The 13,284-nt window shown below is 45.7% G+C and overlaps 1 protein-coding gene across 1 annotated transcript; it reads right to left on the minus strand.

Annotated features, from left to right (window-relative positions):
• Positions 1-7,805: 7,805 nt before the first annotated feature.
• Positions 7,806-10,760, minus strand: LOC104879194 (uncharacterized). The gene is made up of 4 exons (XM_059738740.1): positions 10,638-10,760; positions 9,819-10,403; positions 8,558-9,690; positions 7,806-8,457 (listed from the first exon to the last, which is right to left on the minus strand). The coding sequence occupies exons 2-4, from the start codon at positions 10,375-10,377 to the stop codon at positions 7,924-7,926; spliced, it is 2,226 nt and encodes a 741-aa protein (XP_059594723.1). The 5' UTR covers positions 10,378-10,403; positions 10,638-10,760; the 3' UTR covers positions 7,806-7,923.
• Between the last annotated feature and the right edge of the window lie 2,524 nt (positions 10,761-13,284).

The raw sequence follows: 13,284 nt of genomic DNA on the forward strand, positions 1-13,284 counted from the left end.
CATAAATGCTGATCATCCTGATCTTGTTTGTCCACTTTATTCATCGTAGCTGCTTTCTTTTTTATCAGTTTCTTAGTACCTAAGAAAGGAAAAAACCAATTCAGATGACAGGATATGCCATGAGCATCTTTGTTCCCACTCGAACCTCAATTTGGTTTTCTTATAACATTTCATAAAAACTGATCCCAAGTTTAACATTGCAAATTCTATGCTACTAACTAATATCTACCCTTGTGTGTAGTAATATTGGAAACTATTAAATAAAGGTAAATAGAAATAAGACTTAAAAGGGTGTTTATTTTATTAATTTTTTTAGACTTTAAATTATTTGTTTTTCTACTTTTTCATAACTTATTATAAATTTTTTATTGAATAGAAAAAACCAAAATATTTGATTTTTTTTTAAATGGAAAAAAGTAATATGTTAGGTTTTTCTTTACTTTTTAATACTTAATAAAAATAAAATATTATAGAAACAAAAAACCTAATTCTTAATATTATTAAGTACTATTTAATTTTAAATTTTATTTAGAATTAAGTAAAACAAACAAACACGATCTTAGATTAAAAATAATAATAATAATCTTATTACAAGAAAATAAGACTTAGTACAACATACAAATAATTGAGAAATATTTTGACATGCATGTATACTATGAGAAAAAACAACTTTTTGATAAAATTATTGTTAGAAATAGTTATAAATTAAAAGGAAGTACCCATGCATATTTAAAAATTAGAGATAAGAGTTAAATTATTTTTGTATTTATCTCCTATTGGTCATTATTTCATTGTCTTTTTCTTATCCTATAATTTTCTTTTTAATATATGTAGTAACTAAACCACCTATGTACTACAAGTTATTTTCTTCCTCCATTGGTTGTGCGAATTAATATCACTTTCATTGTAAAAATGTTTTATTGTATTTTAGAGTCATACTTCCGCCAAAGTGTTTGTTCATCAATAGGCTACTAAACAGTCGGTCCTTTAAACATGCACGTTCAACTACCCACTCTATCAAATTACATCAAGAAAACTAATGTTGTTAGGTTTGCAGAAAAGATGGAAAAATGAGTCCATGTTATTTCCTTTGTCATTCACTATATTATATACAGGTCAATGGGTCAATGGGTTTTTCTTTCATGCCCTCACAAGATTGAGCTTCCATCATGGATGCCAATCTTGGAGCGATGATTTAAAAACCGAAGGCGAGGTAAGGGCTTTGTGAGAGAGTCAACGAGTTGGTTGAAAGTATCAACATAAGAGACACATAGCAACTTCTTGGACACTTGATCACGAACAAAGTGGAAATCAATGGTAATATGCTTCATGCGAGAATGAAAGATAGGATTGGCACACACATATGTGGCTCCTGTAGGGACCCCTCCCCTTGGGAAACACGTGGCACGCAGCTCATAGTGACGCGTGGCACATGTTATCAGCCGGACCATCATTATCCGGATTCCCCTAAGGATATGCATGGTGTAGACATCCTATCCGGACCGCCTCAAGGAAAGGCAAACGACGTTTCATCTTCTCCTATCCAAGGAAGAGCAAACGACGCTGGCAGAGCGTACACATCCGGATAGGCTCCACAACACATCCGGATAGTCAGCATGAGCCATCCGGATATAAATCTTCTGGATGGTCAATTAAAAGTAAAGCGAGTCTTACACGCAATCACAACAAGCAGCCATGGCCCACATCCCATCACCTGCAGAATGAGAAGACAAGAGGAAGTGACAGCAAGTCACTTCCCACGATCATTCTGCATAATCGCTTCCCACGATCTCTGACGGCCGCATCACCTACCATAGTCTCTGACAGCCATTCATAGGATGATAGTGCTCCTACTAACACCTATTGTCATCATCACAACAGAAAAGATCTCCTCACCATTAATGAGAGGAACAGTACCCCTGAAGCTGGATATATATACCTTCGCACGAAGAAGAAAGGGGATCTCCTGGTAACCTCTTGATACCTAGAAAAAGGCCAACTGATTTATATATCTCTTTCTCACCATGGCTAATAAAACCATCGGAGGGTGCGTCCGGACACCCTGTCCGGATGCCTTTTGCAGGTGCAACCACTGAATCAAGAACCCCTTGTGTGTTGAGAATCACGTGTCCATCCATATAGCAGCAACGTGGACCATCGGATACGCGAGGCGACAACATTGGCGCCGTCTGTGGGAAACTTTTACTTTTTATTTTGATTCAGTCACTGGCAAAGATGGCCACACCTTCCCAAAGTCGATCATCTGGTAGAGAGGAAGAAGATAATCACGAATGGCGTCAAGCCATCGAAAAAAGACAGTTGGCAAGCGAAAAACAGCTAAAAGCTCTCCTCCAGGAGACGGAGAGGTTAAGGGAAGAAAACGCTGTGTTACGCATTCAAGCCTCAACATCAGGACCTCCTCGTCGTCAGCGCTCAAAAGGCCAGGTGGCAAACTCAAAGCCAGAGCCAGAATCAATATATCCTGGGTCAACAGGAGCTATCCCAGGAACGTACAACGCAAGGCCCCATGAGCCACGCACACCCATGCCTCGAGCTCCCCGTGAGGAAAGCTCAGATTCCACTCATTTCTCAGCAAAAAGACAGCGTGATAGAAAATCACAGTTGTCAAGTTCTATGCGCGCAAGACTAGGCCCACAAGAGCCTGGGAGATCAAGGCCACCAGCAGCCACAACCCGGGCGCCACGCCCCGATCCTATGATCGCTCCCATGGTGCAGAACGTACCTCCGCATCGTGACCCCATGGTCACCCTAGTGATGCGGAACGTTCATTCACACCTAGCGGAACGACCAGCTGGGAGAAACCTCCCAAACGAGCCACCCATTGGCTCCATCAGCAAAAGGCTGGATGACATGCTCTCCACGCCCTTTTGCTCTCATATCACCCATTACGAGCCCCCAAGAGGATTCCTCGTACCAAAGTTTTCCACATACGATGGGACCAACGATCCCTTCGATCACATCATGCACTATCGACAGCTTATGACGCTCGATATTGGCAACGATGCATTATTATGCAAAGTATTCCCTGCCAGCCTTCAAGGGCAGGCCCTCTCATGGTTTCATCGCCTACCTCCTAACTCTATTGACAATTTCAGGGACCTCTCTGAAGCATTCGTGGGACAGTACTTGTGCTCTGCTCGACACAAGCAGAATATCAGCACCCTCCAGAACATAAAAATGAGAGACAACGAATCCTTGAGGGAATTTGTGAAACGATTTGGCCAAGCCGTACTCCAAATAGAGGTTTGCAGCATGGATGTTGTCCTACAAATCTTCAAGAGAAGCATTTGTCCAGGCACTCCATTTTTTGAATCACTGGCAAAAAAGCCTCCCACAACGATGGACGATTTGTTCAGACGTGCTAACAAATATTCAATGCTCGAAGATGACGTGCGTGCAGCCACTCAACAAGTTTTGGTTGCCGGACGGGCTTCTAGAGATAACGCGGACAGGCATGCCAAGCCTCCGGACCGTCCAAAACCAGTTGACCGGAGACAGGACGGGCCGAGTCGTCCGAATAGGCCGCCCGTCACACCCCTATCCGTATCATACGAAAAACTTCTCCCAATGATCCAAGGGTTGTCCGACTTCAGGTGGCCTAGACCCCTCGAAACGGACCCATCCATAAGAGACCGCAGCAAGAAATGCGCCTTCCACAAAGACCATGGTCATACAACAGAGACGTGTCGATCCCTCCAGTATCTAGTTGAAAGGCTCATCAAAGCAGGACATTTAAAACAGTACCTCCGCTCAGATACTGGAGGAAGGGACGTATCTCAGCATCATAACTCTGAGGCCCCGAGGGCCCCAGTCGCCCCCAAGGCTGTGATAAACTATATCAATGGGGGCCCGTCTGACGAGGAATACGATTCCAGGCGTAAAAGGCAGAAATTGCTGCGGGCCGCGTCAATACGCGAGCGCATTAATTCCATCCGGCCGGGTCTTACTGGAGAGGGCCCTCGCCCCATAGATGGGACAATCATTTTCCCACCAGTAGATCCCACCCGAACGCTACAGCCACATCGCGACGCCCTCATCCTCTCTCTAGAGATAGGAGATTTTGATGTAAGACGTATCTTGGTTGATCCAGGCAGTTCAGCCGATCTAGTACAAGCATCAGTCATTGGCCATATGGGACACAGTCTCGCGGGTCTCGAAAACCCCGGACGAATCTTATCTGGATTCAACGGATCATCAACAACATCCTTAGGAGACATTATACTGCCGGTTCGAGCTGGACCAGTCACTCTCAACGTGCAATTCTCGGTGGTGCAAGAATTGTCACCCTTCAATATCATCTTGGGACGCACATGGCTTCACTACATGAAAGCCATCCCCTCCACATATCATCAAATGGTGAGTTTCCTCACCAATGAAGGGCAAACTGACTTGTATGGCAGCCAGTTAGCCGCTCGCCAGTGCTACCAAATAGCACGTGAAGCAGTCGCTAACCAGGAAGATGCATCTCCCCCTGAACCTAGCATTGCGCGCGACCAATAGCAATTATTGGGTCCGGTGGACAAGGATCCCCCGGTAGCAGATCCCTTACAAACAATCCAAATCTCAGAAGAGAATGATCACCTCACAAACATCAGTTCCCTCATGACACAAGAAGAAACCCAGAGCATACAGAATATCCTTCGAAGTAACCATGACATCTTCGCATGGACACATTCGGATATGAAGGGAATTCATCCCTCTATCGCCTCTCACAAGCTTAACGTCTTTCCAGCAGCCAGACCCATTCGACAGAAGATTAGACGATTTCACCCGGATAGACAAAGAGTTATCCAAGATGAAATTAGCAAATTGTTGGAAGCCGGATTCATCAGAGAGGTATCTTATCCGGATTGGTTGGCAAATGTAGTAGTGGTACCAAAGAAAGAGGGCAAATGGCGAGTCTGTGTTGATTACACCAATCTCAATAATGCATGTCCAAAAGACAGCTTTCCCTTACCGCGGATAGATCAAATTGTGGATTCCACTTCCGGGCAAGGGATGCTCTCTTTCTTGGATGCCTTCTCCGGCTATCACCAAATTCCCATGTCTCCGGATGACGAAGAAAAAACAGCATTCATAACGCCACACGGCCTCTATTGCTACAAAGTCATGCCATTCGGACTCAAAAACGCTGGCGCCACGTATCAAAGATTGATGACTAAAATCTTCAAACCTCTGATAGGCCGCTCGGTCGAGGTATACATTGACGATATCGTGGTTAAAAGCAAAACTCGAGAGCAGCATATCCTCCATTTACAAGAAGTATTTTACCTCTTGCGAAAGTATGACATGAAGCTAAATCCTTCCAAATGTGCCTTTGGCGTGAGTGCTGGCAAATTTCTGGGATTTATGGTCAGCCAAAGAGGCATAGAAGTCAGCCCGGATCAAGTCAAAGCAGTCATGGAGACACCTCCTCCCAGGAACAAAAAGGAGTTACAACGCCTTACAGGCAAGCTCGTTGCGTTAGGACGCTTTATAGCCCGCTTCACTGACGAGTTGCGACCCTTCTTCTTAGCGATACGAAAAGCTGGAACGCAGGGATGGACGGACAATTGCCAAAACGCGTTGGAAAGAATTAAACACTGTCTTATGCATCCGCCCATCTTGAGCAGCCCCATGCCAAAGGAGAAACTATATATGTATTTAGCTGTCTCAGAATGGGCAATCAGCGCCGTTCTATTCCGCTGCCCTTCGCCAAAGGAGCAGAAACCTGTCTACTATGTCAGCAGAGCTTTGGCAGATGTAGAAACCAGGTATTCAAAAATGGAGCTAACAGCCTTAGCTCTTCGAAGTGCTGCTCAAAAGCTCCGCCCCTATTTTCAAGCTCACCCAGTGATTGTACTGACCGACCAGCCCCTTCGTAGCATTCTACACAAGCCAGATTTAACTGGGCGAATGCTACAGTGGGCCATCGAATTGAGCGAATTTGGAATCGAATTCCAACCCAGATTATCCAAAAAAGGCCAAGTAATGGCCGACTTCGTGCTCGAATATTCACGAAGACCCGACCAGCACCACGAATCAGGTGAACAGGAGTGGTGGACTCTACGAGTTGACGGAGCCTCGCGCTCATCAGGCTCTGGAGTTGGGCTCTTATTGCAGTCCCCAACTGGGGAACATCTGGAGCAGGCCATCCGGCTGGGATTCTCCGCGTCTAACAATGAAGCAGAATACGAGGCCATCCTGTCCGGATTGGACCTCGCTCTTGCGCTATCCGTCTCCAAACTCCGAATCTACAGCGACTCGCAACTAGTGGTAAGGCATGTCCAGAAAGAATATGAGGCTAAGGACTCACGCATGGCGCGATACTTGGCCAAAGTAAGAAGCACCTTACAGCAATTCACCGAGTGGACAATTGAAAAGATTAAGCGAGCTGACAACGGGCGCGCTGACGCCTTGGCCGGTATAGCTGCTTCCCTCCCCATCAGAGAAGCCATTCTATTGCCTATCCATGTACAAGCCAATCCCTCTGTCGCAGAAAATTCCACTTGCAACTCCATTGAAGCAGACCAAGCGGATGATCAAGAATGGACGCATAATATTGCAGAATATCTCCGGACAGGAACTTTACCCGAAGATCCTAAACGAGCGCACAAACTCCGGGTGCAAGCTGCCCGTTTCACCCTGATTGGGGGGCACCTGTACAAGCGATCCTTCACAGGGCCTTATCTTCGCTGTCTTGGGCATTCAGAGGCCCAGTATGTGTTAGCTGAGTTACATGAAGGAGTATGCGGAAATCATACGGGAGGACGATCCCTAGCACATAGAGCTCATTCACAAGGATACTACTGGCCAACAATGAAGAAAGACGCGGCAACATATGTCCAAAAATGTGATAAATGTCAAAAATACGCTCCCATTCCACATATACCATCAATCGCATTAAAATCGGTCTCAAGCCCATGGCCTTTCGCGCAGTGGGGCATGGACATAGTGGGACCCCTCCCAGCAGCACCCGCCCAAAAGAAATTCCTTCTTGTCGCCACTGATTACTTCAGTAAATGGGTAGAAGCTGAAGCATATGCAAGCATCAAAGATAAAGATGTTACCAAGTTCGTATGGAAGAACATTGTTTGCCGTTATGGGATTCCCCAAATCATCATAGCTGACAACGGTCCACAATTTGACAGCATTGCATTCAGGAATTTCTGTTCGGAATTGAATATCCGGAATTCATACTCCACGCCACGTTATCCTCAAAGCAATGGTCAGGCGGAAGCCACAAACAAAACTCTAGTCAATGCCTTGAAGAAAAGGCTGGAGCGAGCCAAAGGGAGGTGGGTGGAGGAACTACCCGGCGTCCTGTGGGCCTATCGGACCACACCCGGACGACCAACAGGAAATACTCCTTTTGCCCTCACATATGGAATGGATGCAGTCATTCCCACTGAAATAGGTCTTCCTACTATCCGGACTGATGCAGCAAAGCAAAAAGATGCCGACACGGAACTAGGAAGAAATTTGGACTGGGCAAACGAAGTCAGAGAAAGCGCATCCATCCGGATGGCAGATTATCAACAAAGAGCATCAGCGCATTACAATCGAAAAGTCAGGCCCAGAAACTTCAAAAATGGTACGCTAGTACTTAGAAAAGTTTTTGAAAATACTGCTGAAGTAGGCGCAGGAAAATTCCAAGCCAATTGGGAAGGACCCTACATAGTGTCTAAGGCAAATGAAAATGGAGCCTATCATTTACAAAAGCTAGATGGCACTCCGTTACTCAGACCATGGAATGTGTTTAATTTAAAGCAGTATTATCAGTAGAAAGTGTACACAAGTGCAAATGAGAAAGAAGTAAGTTTTATTGATATGAGTAAATGTAAATTACAAAGAGACATCCGGACCACAAAAATATGCAGAAGGAAAAATTACAGCAGAAAAATTGCAAGAAGAGATAAACTATCAGGGAGCAGGTTTCTCATGGAGCTTCTTTTCTTCACTTGGAGGAATTGAAGGGGTATCTCGCTTTATACCGTTCTTCTTCATGCAGCAGCGATACCCAAAGATAAATGTATCATCCACTTGTCTCTGGTAATCCGCTGCAAGTTCCTCCCTTTCCACAGCAAACTCCCGTTCAAGTTCCTCTTTTTGCACATCCAGACGCAGCTGCAAGTCTTCCTTCTGCTTCTTTTCATTCAAAACTTCTGTCCGGAGTCGACTCAATTCATCCCTTAGCCGGGCTGCCTCACCCTCCGCCTCATGAAGGCGGCCCGCAGTTGATTCTTCTTGACCCTTTGCCTCAGCCAACTCCACCCGGAGGGCTTCATTTTCCTCTCGCATGGTGGATAGACTGGCCTCAGCCTCCTCCATTCTCAGACGCAGTTGATTTTCAATCTCTTGGTGCCGAGAGGAGAAGGTCTTCATATAGTCTGCGGTCTGCAGCAGCTGAGTAAAAAGAGCGTGTTGTTGAGACATGCTGCGGAGGCCCCTCACCAGCTAACACACAAACAAGAAAAGCAAAAACATAAATCATACTACAACAAACACATCAGTGCAACAAAAAGTCAAAAAGCAAAAACACAAGACAGCGGCGTACCGTTTCTATCATATCAAACATCTTAGCAGAGGGCTTGATGGCTTTCCAGTCAGGAGTAATCTGCTTTAACTTAGCTTCCAACTCCGCGTAGCTGAAATGGCTAGCGGGAGCGGCATCATCAGCAGATTCCTCCTCGGATGAGGAAGGAGAGGGTAGCTCGTGTCCCGGAATCGGAGCCCCCATATTTTCGTCCGGGCACATAGGTCCGGATGCATCCTCAGCCGGAATTATTGCCGGAACGGCTGAGGTCTCAGTAGCCATCTCCACCTCGCCTCCATCCGGATGAGCGTCATGAGCAGAAGCGCAGCTAATTTCAATCTCTTGCTGCCGCTCTTGAAGCCGCTCAAAGAGTCCGGACTGTAGATCGCGCGTCAAACGCGGCTTCTTGAGGGGAGGCCCTTTCACCAGGACTATAGCCAGGCGATCCGGGTCGTCGGAAGGCTGACTTTGGCTTTCTGCCCCCGCTTCCTCCAACGGGGCCGTTTCAGCTGCATCCGGATTGAGGTTGCCCGGATGGTTGATAGATGCAGCTTCCTCAGCCACGTTGGCTAGACGCGCAGCCGCGACTAAGGAGGGACCTGAGTGATTCAACCCCGACATGCGCCCGGGGCCGCTTGAGATAGAGTGCGGAGCAGCATTTACTGGCTCCTCTATCATTACTTCCCCCTCATAGGTAGTTTGTGGAGGAGGAAACTCCTTGGGAGGAGTGGGTTCCTTCGCATCCTTCCCATGCTTCTTCACCAGCTTCCCCCTTTTTCCTGACGTTTTCTTCGGAGGGGAGTCCGGACCCCGCTTCTGTCCGGGAGCCTTCCGGATAGTGCCTTCAGTCTTTTTCTGATCTCTATCCTCTAGGAGCTTTCGCCGCCTTTCAGCGTCAGCTTCTTTAGCTTCCTGATAGAGGGGGAGCTCTTTCACTGTATAATGCTCCCCAGGCACTATCTCATCCTTTGCCAATTTCCTAGGAAGGATGTTGATAACATATTCCTGGGGCTCCCGGACGACCTCTGTCAAATTCCGCGCCGAGAGCAATGTTTTGTAGGCCCTCTCCTTGGGATCTATTTCAAATAATTTGCAGACACAGGCAAAGGATGCCTTTTCCACCCAATCCACAAGGTGGCCCCTCAATTCCAAACCTGCATTGTCAGCAACAAAAGGTGAGAATTCCGCCCGGAAAGATCTGGAAAAATCAGCAAAGCAAAATCTAAAAAAAAAAAAAAAAAAAAAAAAAAAAAAAAAAAAAAAAATCGCAAAACAAGATTACCCGGAATTTTTAGGGTATAATTCGGAGAAAAAGGCCTCGACGGATGCTGCGATAGCCCCGCCCATCCACCCCAGACTGCCACCAGCCCCTTCGCCCCTCCCTTTGTCGAATCTGGCAGTTCTGTCACCATTTGAAGGGAGGGCAGGTGAGCGGACACACTGAAGATATCATTCTTTGCTTTCTTCAGGGAATAGACAAAGAACACTTCCAGTAGCGTCAGGTCGAGGCTGTACAGCATGTTGATGATGCTGCATCCCATCAGCACCCGGACAAGGTTGGGGTGAATAAAGATAGGGGGAATTTGAGAGAAGTGGAGGAATTCCTTGAACAACGCCGGCAGAGGGAACCGGAGCCCCGCGTTGAATTGTTCCTTTGTGAAGAGGATAGCGTTTTTTCCACCTTTCTCAGTAGGCATAGCCGCCTCCTCGTTCACCAGGTCTATCAACACGTCATGGGGGATCAGGAATCGCTCCCGGAACTCCTTCGCATTTAATTTGTCTATCGCCTTTTCGCTAGCCTCGCTGACCCGGACAGACGAAACAGTCTTTTTTGGAGCCATTTCTTACCACAAAGCCAAAGCAAAATCTACACGCAAAAACAATGCAAACGGTTCAGACCAAGCAATCAGAAAATACACAAACCCTAACTCAAAGCCGTCAGAAAAACCCCTCAAAAACCCCTCCAAACAACAACAAAGTACCAACATTCAACAACAATTGCAAACGACTCGTCCAAAACAATGCCCAAGCAAGCCAGAAAGCAAGTGTAAAGAACCAGCAAACGCAACCAAAGGAACGGCAGTAGCAAAGAGATACGTACCAAATACAGCACCGAAGAAGAAGAACGGGTACCGCCTTGATACAAAATCACCAGCAGCAAACCAACAAAGTCGCGATACAAAAGCACTGGTACAAAAGAGCTTTCGGAGTTTTTTTCTCAGAAAAGCAAAAGGCGTAGAAAAAGCAGTAAGAAGAAAGACTCTCAAGAGAATGCAGTAGGAAAAAATACAAAAAGAGGTACAGTACCCTATTTATAGCAGGACAGCCCCTCGGAAAGCCAAACCAACAGCCATGTTATCATTGAAACGACATATTGTCTGGGGATACGCAGGGTCGGCGGCTCGTCATAAAAGCCTTTTTGGCTTCCGCACCCCCACTCGCCACGTGGCCCAGTCAGACGAAGGGACTTCTTCAGTTTTCAAAAGCCAGTTATTTTTAACCCGCCCATTTTTTGGGCAAAATAGGCAAGTTAAAAAGGGGGGCAATGTAGGGACCCCTCCCCTTGGGAAACACGTGGCACGCAGCTCATAGTGACGCGTGGCACATGTTATCAGCCGGACCATCATTATCCGGATTCCCCTAAGGATATGCATGGTGTAGACATCCTATCCGGACCGCCTCAAGGAAAGGCAAACGACGTTTCATCTTCTCCTATCCAAGGAAGAGCAAACGACGCTGGCAGAGCGTACACATCCGGATAGGCTCCACAACACATCCGGATAGTCAGCATGAGCCATCCGGATATAAATCTTCTAGATGGTCAATTAAAAGTAAAGCGAGTCTTACACGCAATCACAACAAGCAGCCATGGCCCACATCCCATCACCTGCAGAATGAGAAGACAAGAGGAAGTGACAGCAAGTCACTTCCCACGATCATTCTGCATAATCGCTTCCCACGATCTCTGACGGCCGCATCACCTACCATAGTCTCTGACAGCCATTCATAGGATGATAGTGCTCCTACTAACACCTATTGTCATCATCACAACAGAAAAGATCTCCTCACCATTAATGAGAGGAACAGTACCCCTGAAGCTGGATATATATACCTTCGCACGAAGAAGAAAGGGGATCTCCTGGTAACCTCTTGATACCTAGAAAAAGGCCAACTGATTTATATATCTCTTTCTCACCATGGCTAATAAAACCATCGGAGGGTGCGTCCGGACACCCTGTCCGGATGCCTTTTGCAGGTGCAACCACTGAATCAAGAACCCCTTGTGTGTTGAGAATCACGTGTCCATCCATATAGCAGCAACGTGGACCATCGGATACGCGAGGCGACAACAGCTCCCACATTATCATAGTAAATTGTTGGAGTAAATATTGGAGAATGGGTATGAAGTTTGTAAAGTAGATTTTGCACCCAATTGATTTCAATTATGGTGGTAGCAATAGCTTAATATTTCGCTTCAATTGAAGATCAAGCCATTGTTTTTTATTTCTTAGAAAACTTTAACCGATTGGGTTACACCCAAGAAACATAACATAGGTTGATGTGGAAGTGTGATCATTAGAGTTTCCCACCCAATCAACATTCGCAAAGGCATGGAGAGTGCTTATGAAGAAAGAGGCCAAGATGACTAATGCCTTTGAGATACTGAAGAACCCTCTTGACTACAGATCAACCAATAAGTAGTGGATGGGTAGTGCATGAACTAGGAGAGTTTGTTCACGGCAAAGGAAATGTCAGGCCGACCAAGGGAGAGGTACTACATAAAAGCAATGACCTGGCGGTATTTAGTGGGATCAGTTGGAGGGGCCCCATTATGCAACTTAAAAGACATTATGGATGAGAGCGGGATGGAAACGTCATTTGCACCAAGCATATTGTGTTTCTCTAGTAGGTCATGGATGTACTTGTACTGAGAAAGGAAGAGGCCAGAGGAAGTATGTATGGCTTCAACTCCAAGGAAGTATGCCAAAGGACTAAGATCTTTAAGGGAAAAAAGTTGAGCTAGAGTGGTAGTAAACTGTTGGACCAGTTGAGAGGATGTGTCTGTGATGATGAGGCCATCCACATAAACAAGAAGGAACATAATAAACTCATTTTTATGATGGATGAAAAGCGAGCTATTAGACTTGGACATGATGAAACCAATCGATAGTAAGAAACTCTGGAGTTTTGTGTACTATGCATGTTGTGTCTGATGAAGACCATAGAGAGCCTTCTGTAATTTGTAGACATGCAGTAGGAATTAGGGATGAAGAAAGCCTCATGGTTGTTGCATAAAACCATATTCAATTAAATTTCCCTACAAAAAGGCATTGTTAACATCCAATTGGTGCAAAGCCCAACCATTAGTGACAGTTAAGTGAAAATTTTGAATTGTTGTTGGTTTGACCATTGGACTAAAAGTGTCTAAGAAATCAACTCTAGGTCTTTGATGAAAGCCTTTAGCAACTAGGTGAGCTCTATATCACATCATTGAGCCATTAGGATTCCACTTAATACAAAAAATCCCTTTGCACCCAACAATGTTCTATGCGGGGTTAGGGGAAACGAGGGTCCAGGTAGAGTTATAGACTAAGGCATCAAATTCCTTACTCATTGCTTGTCGTCAATGAGGAATTTCTAAGGCTTGGGAGACACTTGTGGGTTCCAAGGACTCATTGGATAATGAGGTAGTGGCAGTCAAATTGAGAACTTGTTTGGGTTTGAAAATATTATTTTTGGCTCTAGTA

Source organism: Vitis vinifera, chromosome 7, assembly GCF_030704535.1.
Source record: "Vitis vinifera cultivar Pinot Noir 40024 chromosome 7, ASM3070453v1".
NCBI lineage: Eukaryota > Viridiplantae > Streptophyta > Magnoliopsida > Vitales > Vitaceae > Vitis > Vitis vinifera.

Bases quoted from the DNA above. Each gene is read 5' to 3' on its own strand.
- LOC104879194 (XM_059738740.1), bottom strand. From the start codon at position 10,377: ATGGCTCCAAAAAAGACTGTTTCGTCTGTCCGGGTCAGCGAGGCTAGC. The intron at 9,691-9,818 runs GTAATCTTGTTT...CTGACAATGCAG, and splicing joins TTATACCCTAAAAATTCCGG to GTTTGGAATTGAGGGGCCAC. The intron at 8,458-8,557 runs GTACGCCGCTGT...TTTGTGTGTTAG, and splicing joins TGTTTGATATGATAGAAACG to CTGGTGAGGGGCCTCCGCAG.